At 34.2% G+C, this 9,942-nt stretch overlaps 1 protein-coding gene across 1 annotated transcript; it reads left to right on the forward strand.

Moving 5' to 3' along the window:
- The first annotated feature begins 2,002 nt into the window (after positions 1–2,002).
- On the forward strand, positions 2,003–6,168 carry LOC111719664 (trefoil factor 3-like). The gene is made up of 3 exons (XM_023498882.2): positions 2,003–2,171; positions 2,952–3,098; positions 5,490–6,168. The coding sequence occupies exons 1-3, from the start codon at positions 2,090–2,092 to the stop codon at positions 5,501–5,503; spliced, it is 243 nt and encodes an 80-aa protein (XP_023354650.1). The 5' UTR covers positions 2,003–2,089; the 3' UTR covers positions 5,504–6,168.
- The last annotated feature ends 3,774 nt before the right edge of the window (positions 6,169–9,942 follow it).

A 9,942-nucleotide genomic window follows, 5' to 3' on the forward strand; every position in this document is an offset into this window, starting at 1 on the left:
CATTTTAAAAGGCGGGAAACCAAGGTTAAGAGAAGATAAATGACTTTTCTGAGACCATTCATCTCATCCAAATGAGATTGTCTATAATTTCAAATCTAGTACTTTTCAGAGTTTCACACTGTCTTTCCACTTGCTGAAACTTTTCAAAACCCCCCATTTCTGTTGTACCTTTCAGATTGTAACACAATTTATTTCATTTCCCAGGGAAAAAACTTTAATAATTGTCCTGTCAGGAAAGAGCATCATGGGTGTGATTCTATCTCAAAACCACATCTCCAAACCACAGTGTAAATTCTGGTCGAACTCCCTGGAGACCTTAGGAACAGCTGGAGTCAGGATAAGTAAAAGTCCTTGGTGTTTAGAGGGAGAAGTGAAGGAGACAGACAAACCTCCACAAGGCTCACCACCAACTTCCCTTCTCCTCATCCTGCTGCAAAGTGAAGTTCTCTAGCCTCTCTCATCCCACCCTCTAATCCTTACCTACAATTCTTTTAACCCCAAACATTGAGCCAGCATTAACTGTGAGAAGACAATTCCAAATATATGCTAATAGAGTCATTGTCAAATAGGTAATTAGCCTTAAGTGCTCATTCATTAAGTGCTGATTCAAGTGCACCTATTCAGAGTTTCAGTCCTTTACACCACAGTGTGTATACAAATTCTTTTGTATACTAGTCCATTTAGCCCTAGACCTTACACAACAGTTTTAGAAACTACTGTAAGGAACTGTTGCTTCTTTCATCGTGGAAGAGTTCTTTTCTTCCCAATTCAAAGAACAACTGATTTGGGGGCAGCTCAGTGGCTCAGTGGATAGAGTACCAGCCCTGAAGTCAGGAGGATCTGAGTTCAAATCTGGCCTCAGACACTTAATATTTCCTAGCTGTGTGACCCTGGCAAGTCACTTAACCCCAATTGCCTCAGCAAAAACAAAAAACAAAAACAACCCCCCCCCCCCAAAAAAAAAAAAACAATTGATTTAAAGTAAGATTTCATGTAGATTCCTGGTGTTTTGCTACTATTTGAATCTGTTCTTCCCCCCAAGTCATCTTCTCAAGTTAGTACTTCCCTGCTGATTTTAGTTGACTAGGGCTTACTATATACTTCTTTATTGCACCTCTACTTACAGTTTCTCTAGGTAACACATAGAGTTACCCAATTAGCTAACCTAATTACCAAATATCTAGGCAAAAGAGAAAGTCATGGAACTGATGCTCCTTGGAGAAAATTGCAATCCCCTCTAGATAAAGATGTGAAAATTGAGGCATAGGGAGTTAAAGTGAGTTGTCTAAAATCATGCTATCTAGTTACATACATATCAGGTCACCTGCCTATCAATCCAGTACTCTTTGTATAATACTGTCTCAAAGTAATTTTAAACTATCATTCAGATAGTTATATACAGATGCCCAGTTCCAAAGTCATAGAAATAATAATTACTATATTACCAAACACATCTCTTACTCAATATTGCATCCTCCACTTGAATGGAATTTTAGATCCAGAAAACTATTAAAATGAATGTAGAAAATTGATCCAACATCTAACAAAAAATACTTGTAGGACTATAAAAAGCATTTCTAAAATTATTGTGGATTGATACCTTAAGCCATTTTCTTCTTCCTGCTTGGTAATGTAGTCAACCCAAATGGGTTTCCTGAAATAATTCCTGATAATTAATTTATTGAAAATAATTGGTGAGATGGTGAACTCTTCCAGTGTCACAGAATATTTATCAAAACATTATCTTTCTTACTACTTGTTCTCCTTTTTTCTCTTGTTAAGTCATTTGTCAGTCATGTCAAACTCTTCCTGACTCCATTTGGGGTTTCTTGGCAAAGATACTAGAATGGTTTGCCATTTCCTTCTCTAACTCATTTAGTACAACATATTCTTACTGAAGATTATTGATTTGGATATCTTTTTGGATTCATATATAATAAAGAGGTGGAGCTAGAACACACAGACAAAAACCTTGCCAAGATAAACATCCTGAATTACTGTGCAAACCTAGGAGTATAAATGAGGCTCTTATATTAATTTTTTTTCTATATTTCTGAAGATTTCAGGCTTTGTAAGTCTACAGTTTGCAATGGATCTCAAAGGTCTTTGCTTTGTGGCATTTGCCCTAATGTTAGGGTTCTCCAGTTCAGTTGGTGAATATGTTGGCTTATGTAAGTATATTCTCTCATTTTCTTTTAGTGCAGTGAAGATAGAAATAGAATTGGGGAAGTTATAAGGAATAAGGCAGGTAGGGAACCAAAACAAGGAAGGTAAGCAAAAAGGTGATGTACTTTTTTTTTTTTTAAACACAGCAAGAAAATTAGAGTGGTTCTTAATTTTAAAAGTTAGAAGAGCATTCAAGAGATAATTATTTTTAAATGACAATTTTTTTCTTCTAAGAAAACTTTCAATCAGTGAAATCAAGGGAGATGTTATCAGCAAACAATGCATCAACCTTTTTAGTCTGTTATTAGTGAATCTTGTAGGTTGAATATTTGAATAATGAGAAGATGTGCATAGTCAAAAATATGGGGGAATAAAGGAATGGCTGAAAATGTCTTAGCAAAATACAAATTTCATTTATTAAATCTATGTAAGAACAACTCAAATTGCTATAGGTTACTGGCAAATTATTATCCAAAAATGTATTTTACATGTAGTTGTTCTTTAATAAATTTATGAGAAAAACAAGTGGATATATAACAGCCATGTCTAAAAGCTTATAGTTAAAGACTATTCCAGGGAACATTTTTGACACAAACACCTGTGATCCTTACAGATTTTTTCCTCTTTAGTCATTTACATTGAAAGTGGATAGTAATTTAAAGACCTGTTTTATAGAAGCAACGTGTCATCATAATTTGAATTTAGAATGGTATTGAATACAAATTTCTCCAAACAAAGAGAAAATACTTCCCAGGAAATTTAACTCAATTTTTTGTTTGGAACAGCTGGTAATCAATGTGCCATCCCAGCCAGTGAAAGAGTAGATTGTGGCTATCCTGAAGTTACTGCAGAACAATGCAATAACAGAGGGTGTTGCTTTGATTCCAGTATCCCTGAAGTACCGTGGTGCTTCAAACCTCTCCAAGAAGCAGGTAACTATTAATAGTTAGGATCCAGTAAACAAAGTGGCAAGGTGAATAATAAAGTCCTATAGACTTTGAGGGTAAAAAGAAGCTAGACAGCCTCTGACTAATGACTGTTAGGATTGTGGTAGTTAATCTGCTTATTAAAATGGACTGGGGATGGGAGGTAGTTGCATCATCAACTTGGTCTAGTATCTTTAATATGGTGGAGAAAGTATTATCTGTTAAAATACCAGTGTAAAAGTATAGATTCTTAGATTTGGAAGGGAAATCAGAGAACAATTTCCTGAAAAAGAATGAATCCTAGAACATCCCTAAGAAGTAGTCATCAAGCCTTCACTTGAAAACCTCCATAAATAGAGGACATAGTATAACCTGAGGAAACCCATTTCAATTTTGGTCATCTCTAATTAGAATTTTCTCCTGAAACCCAAACATTAGAGCACTTGAGATGAACTGCCACACTCTTTTATTAGCCTAATCAAGTTCCATATATTTCATCCTAGGAAGTTTTAAATCAAGCATTCATCTTCCTTTCCTTTTTATAAGTAATTTGTGCTTTTAAAAAATTACCTTCCCACTCCCTACACCCCCTGCAAATCCTTCAAGTGACAATTAGATGGAATATATTGTCTTATTGGATGCTCTGCTTTGAAAACAAAAGATTCAGAGATTTTAAAATGTAAATAATACTTTTGTAAACATCTGTTCCAGTGCTCCTATTTTACAGATGTGAAAAACTAAGGCTTAGAAAAGTCAAATAAATTGACTAAACTTAGTCAATCATGGGTAATGGCAAAACCAGGAATTTGTATTTAATACCATATGTACAAGTTCCCTATTTAATTTTCTTATTCAATTATAAAATTGATCTTAAGGAGGATCTTGATATACTTACTGCTAGATGAATGCTACATTTCAACATTTCTTTCTGTAAAAATAAGAATAACATACATTAATATACCAGTTTATACTTACAAAATGCTGCTGCATATCTTATAAGAGGCTTACATCAACCTTGGAAAACAGATACTACAAGTATTATCATTCCATTTTATAGAAGAAGAAACTGAAGCTTAGAGAGAGAAAGAATTTTGACAAGGTTAAATCACTAGTAAATGTTAAAGCAGAGATGAAAACTCCATAGCTTTTGACACTACACAATATTGTCTTTCATGTAGGTAAGTCATTTTCTCAAGGCGCTGAAACCTTCACTAAGTTATTGTCATTCCTTTCCTTAAACAGTACAGAAGAGATAGCAGCATCCTGGGAATTAGTATATGATTGGGCTCCTTTTAAACATAGCCGTATTCTTTCAGGGTCATCCCTAATTTCTAACTGTAATGGGCTGAGGCTTGAGTTGATGCACTGAGGTCCCAAGCACATGAGGCTAAATAGTAATTGGATTACACTCTATTAATATACATGCTTGGATAAAGAATGGCCCCTGCCCACTCTCTGTGCAAGCCCTGATGTGTTGTATAGGAAATGACGATTTTGGTGGGTGGAGGCAGAGAGACAAGAAGAGAGGCTGAGGGAGATTGAGCCTGGGTTCTATGCTCGTAGCTGCTGGTCATGCGGCTGCTGGTCTAGCTAGCTTCTTGACTCAGCTGCACACATTGCTATTGTTCTTCACTGAGAATAAAGATTGACGATTTTCCCCTAACCTAAATTCCTGATTCCGGCTGATTTAAAATATGCGGTCTTCACAGCTAACCTTCCCTTTCAGGGTCATCCCTAATTTCTAACCTTCCCTTGTTGAGTATGAGCCCAAAAGTTAATACTGACAAAATTTAGTATCATTCCAAAAGTTAGGCAAAGAATCAACTTTTAATGAATTAATACTCAATTTATTATCTGCCTCTGTTGCTTTCCTATTTAAAAAACGGAGAAGTTTCAAATACAGCTAATTCTTGTCTATTCCATCCAAGTGAGGGAACACAGTTGGTGGCTAATCAACATGTCAAGGCAGCAAAGTTTAATGATAAAGGGTAGGAAAAAAGGACAATTCGAGGAAATCTTATTTTAACCCTTCTCAAAGAACACCTTTTTGTTTCATTCACTGCATAAGTTCATGTTTCAGCTACTAGTCCCATATCTCATCTAATATTCATTATCATCATTATTATTATCATTACTAGCCATATGCCATCTGTTGTCTTGCTTAGCTGTCTTATCTTGCTAAATGAGTATTCTTTAAGATTTTTAAATGGGTATTATTCCAAGGTAGCAAATGTTATAGTTCTCAAATAACATTTGAAAAAGAAAAAGAGTTAAAAGACTGCTGTGCTTACCATGAATATGATTCTGAAAGTTAATTTTGTTAAGTTTGACACTTGATAAGAAGATAGTGATAATACCACTAATTTTACTTTTTCATTTTTTTTTTTCAATTTTTAGAATGCACATTTTAATATGAAGACATCTTCTCCTGGATATCATCAGACAAATCAGTAATCAAATCTTTGTACCTTGTAAAATGTTCTCAGATGATTATTGAATTTTCTAATCTAATATCAGTTTTTGATTCAGAGAACTTTAGTATAAAAGGTTTATGTTGAATTTGTAAAGAGTATGTCTTAAAGATTAAAATGGCATACTTAGCATAAAAACATTTGTTTATTACTTAGAGGCTTTCTTTCTTAAAAAGCAGTTATAGTCTTTCACACAGATTTTTTAAAAGAGTTTGCGGGGATTGTGCAATTGTAATTTTGAACAGAATGCTACCACTGAAGTTTTATGGTAAAGACATATAGGAAAGATTGTTTCCCCCCCTTTTTTGGTTCTTTTAATTCTTGTTTTCATGTTTGTGCATTTAATATGGATTTTAATTTTGTAAATGGACTAATTCCCTTTTTGGAAGCATAAAGGAATAGAAACAATAAGTAAATCACAATAACTTACATGGACAATTGTGTCAAGATATTTTGAATATATTCACATCCATATGTGAACCACTTGTATGGTTAAGAAAAGAGTCAATATCTTTGACCATTCAGCATGTAAGACCATTAAGACTATCCACACAGGATGACCATCACAATAAGTAAGACCATTAAGAATGTAATTTAATGTTTTCTTTTCAAAATGGTGATTACATATATATATATATATATATATATATATATATATATACATACATACACACATGTATGTATGTTTCTTCCTATATAATATATATTTGAAGTTGGATTTCAACTCAGTTCTTCTTGATTCCAGGTCCATTACTCTACCCACTGAACCATCTAACTTTTAGCCCCAAACAAGAAACCCTGAGACATAAAATGGACAATTTCAATTACATAGAACTGAAAAGCTTTTGCACAAACAAAATAAATAAATATAAAATCAGAATAAGAAATATTTTGCTGGAGAAAAAATTTTTGCAGCAAGTTTCTCTGATATCTAAAATATATAGGGGATCAATTCAAATATATATTAAAAAATACCATTTCTTTCAAAGGAAAAAAAAGTAAACTATCAGCCACCATGTGAAAAAATGCTCACGCTAATAACATGAAAAACATGAAAAAAGCATATTAAGAAAACTCATTATGTTGACAAATTTTGGGAAAATAGAAAATAACAATTGTCAAAGGACTGACAGAACAGGTACAAAATTAATGAAAGGTTGTTAGAGCTATAAATTGATACAATAATTCTACAAAACAATTTGTAAACATACTCCCCAAAGTCACTAAACTAAAAAGCAGAGGGAAAAGACTCTTCTTTATAACAGTAATAGTACTTTTAGTTATAGTAAAAGGATTAGAAATTGGAAGGTGCTCATCAAAGGATTGATTAAACAAATTATGGCATATAAATGATGAAAATAATGGAAATGGTGAAAGAAATGGATTAAAAGAAATCTGAGATGACTTTTATGAACTGATATGTTTCACATGAGTTAGACTAGGAGAATGCTTTATACAGTAACAGTAGTAAGGAAGAGTAGCTTTGAGGGATATAAGAACTACGATCAATATATTAAAAGTAATGAATAACCACAATTTGAGGATCAAAAATGAATTATCCAAAATGAATCAAATATTTTTTGGTCATGGTCAATATATATACCTATTTTTAATGTAAATAACTCATTAGAAGGAGGGTATTTATTTTGGGGAGAGATAAAGGGGTAATGGTTATGCCAAAAAAACAGTTTTTAAAGAGAAATAAATAGAAGAGAACAAGAATAAATTTAAAAGAAAATATAGTCTTTTGAACTAATATGCTGAACAGTATCCTTTATCTTTTTATTGTCTTTAACTGTTTTCATTAACATTTATTTTCCCCTTTCTTCATGGCAAAAAATGTTTAAAAGATACTCTTCTTAGAAAAATGCATAGTCAAGCAAAACACCCACAATGGCCATGTAAAAATATATCTCATTGTACATTTTGAGTCTGATCACTTCATCAGGTGGTTGGAAATGATTTTCAACATCCATCTCCTCTTGGTGATTGCTTTGATCAGCATTATTAAATCTTTCAAAGCTGTGTTTTTTTTTTTTTAACAACATCATTATTAAATAAATTGTTTTCTGATTTTACTAAACTGCAACTTCCATCAGATTGTAATGATTCTTATATTGTATCAAATAACAATCCCCAAATTTTTCTGAAAATGTCCCTTTTGCTATTTCTTATGGTGTTTAATTATATTTATAGAAGAATTTGTTTCCCCAGTTGACAACACCCCTTTAGTTTCCAATTCTTTGCCACTACAATAAGGAATTCTATAAATATTTTCGTATGTATCCTTTTCCTCTTTGATCTCTTATGGATATAGATTGTAATGGGAAAGGACATGAAGCAGACAGACCAGTCATTTATTACTAAATTTCAGGCATGAGGTGATAAAAGGCTACACTAGGGCAATGGTAGTGTTGGAAGAGATAAGGGTGCAAACATGAAATTCAGTAGGCCTTGACAACAGATGGGATATTGTAAGAGGGCTTGCCAACATCGCACAGGGCACAGCTCAGGTAATCTGAGGATAGCCTTTTAAGACTGAACAAGATGGCCCTGGGAAGAAGGAGGTCCCACCCTAAGGAGCAACGTGGCAGTTCCCAGGAGAGGCGTGCCGGACCTTAGAGGGGAGTACCTTGAATATCCTAATCAGAAAAGGAATGCACACTACATATCTATGTGTAGCTTCCTGTAGAGAATCATGTATCTCTTATAGGCTAGAATGTGATTACATATGAGGTAGTAACTAGAAACAAGCATGGAGATAATAAAAGGACCTGCAGTCTGTGTAATAAACAGAGTTTCACACCACCCTGGCTCTCACCCATCATTGCTTACAGTCTTTGCTATTCAAGTGGACAGGCAGTGCTGGTCATATAAGACCTGTTCCACTCTGGAGTTGGGGCTGTGACCCCCAACAGGATATGGGTAAGAGGGGGATTAGCTAAGAGATAGTGAGCAATAGAGGAAAACAGAAAGGTTTTAAGTCTGAGGGAGGAGGATGATGTTGCCTTCTTTAAAAAATAGAGAAAATATGGTAGGATGTAGGGGTGGGGTCAGGGAAAGATGATGATTTTGATTTTGGACATGTTTACTTTCAAATATATCTACTGGACATTTCAAGCCATATGAAATATAGTTGAGATGCAAGATTGGAGGACAGCAGAAAATCTACTTCTAGATTTGAGAATCATCAGCATAGAGGCAAGTAATTAAATCCATGGGAGGTGATGAAGTTACCAAATGAAATAGTATTGGAGGGTCCAGAAAAGAGGGCTCAGAAAGAAGAAAAGAGGTCCCAGGCTATAACCCTGAAAAAAAAAAAAAACAACAACTAGAGTTAAAGGGAATGATCTAGAAAAGGACTGAGCAAAAAAGACAGAAGAAAAGAGGTGAAGGTGAATAAGGACTGAGAAAAGGACATTGCATTGGCAACTCAGATCAATGATAACTTTGAAGAGAACAGTTTTGGTGGGATAATAATGTCAGAAGACACATTTTAAAGGACTTATATGGGGTTATGAAGAGAGTGAAAGGGAAGAAATTTAGATACATTTTGTAGACTTCCTTTTCAAGGAATTTAACCACAAAGGCCGTTGTTAGCACATATGGAAGGATCATGAAGATAAGGCAGACAAGGGTACATTTTTAGTCAGTAGGGAATGAGCCAATAGAAAAACTGAAAATAAGTGATAGAATGGCTATGATAGAGGGAGAAATCTATTAGAGTAGATGGGATAAAATGGGATTGCCTGAAGTTAACCTTAGTAAGTAGTAAGGCAACATCATCATGTCAAACAAAAGTGAAAGAGGAGAGAGCAGCAGAAATTATATGATAGGAGATGATGGAGAAATGAAGGAGACCAAGCATTTTTACAAAGTTTGCCAAATATACCTGCTCACTTGACCCTATTAGCCTTATAGGACTTTTCTCAGTCCACAAACAAAAGAAAAACAAAGACAATGCTGGGTTTTTTTTTTTTTTTTTTTTTTTCATATAGAAACATGGTTCATATTTAGCTTTCTAATGTACATGGAACTCTCCCACAGAAATTTGAGACCTGGAGTCATCTTGGCATTTCCTGTTTTCTCAAATGAAAAATCTGTCTCAGGTGAAATAAATAATTCTTAATGATTCCCTCACTGCATGAAGTCATCCAACTGGAGTTTGTAGGAAAAGTAACCTTTTCTACACAGGACATACTAAAACAAAATGTTTCCCCTTCTACTTAGAAATTCTCTATGGATTCTTCTAGTCTGGGTAATCCACATAGAGGTCCAGGAAATTTTCTCCAATTCCCTTTCCTGAAGGAAAACCAAACTTTCCCCATGAATGCTTGTGACTGTCAGGGCAAACCAAATGGAATTATAAACTTTCCCCT

This window comes from Sarcophilus harrisii, chromosome 3, assembly GCF_902635505.1.
Source record: "Sarcophilus harrisii chromosome 3, mSarHar1.11, whole genome shotgun sequence".
NCBI classification, from domain to species: Eukaryota; Metazoa; Chordata; class Mammalia; order Dasyuromorphia; family Dasyuridae; genus Sarcophilus; species Sarcophilus harrisii.

Coding starts and splice junctions, on each gene's coding strand:
- LOC111719664 (XM_023498882.2), top strand. CDS start 2,090: ATGGATCTCAAAGGTCTTTGCTTTGTGGCATTTGCCCTAATGTTAGGG. Junction 2,172..2,951: donor TGGTGAATATGTTGGCTTAT/GTAAGTATATTC, acceptor TGTTTGGAACAG/CTGGTAATCAATGTGCCATC.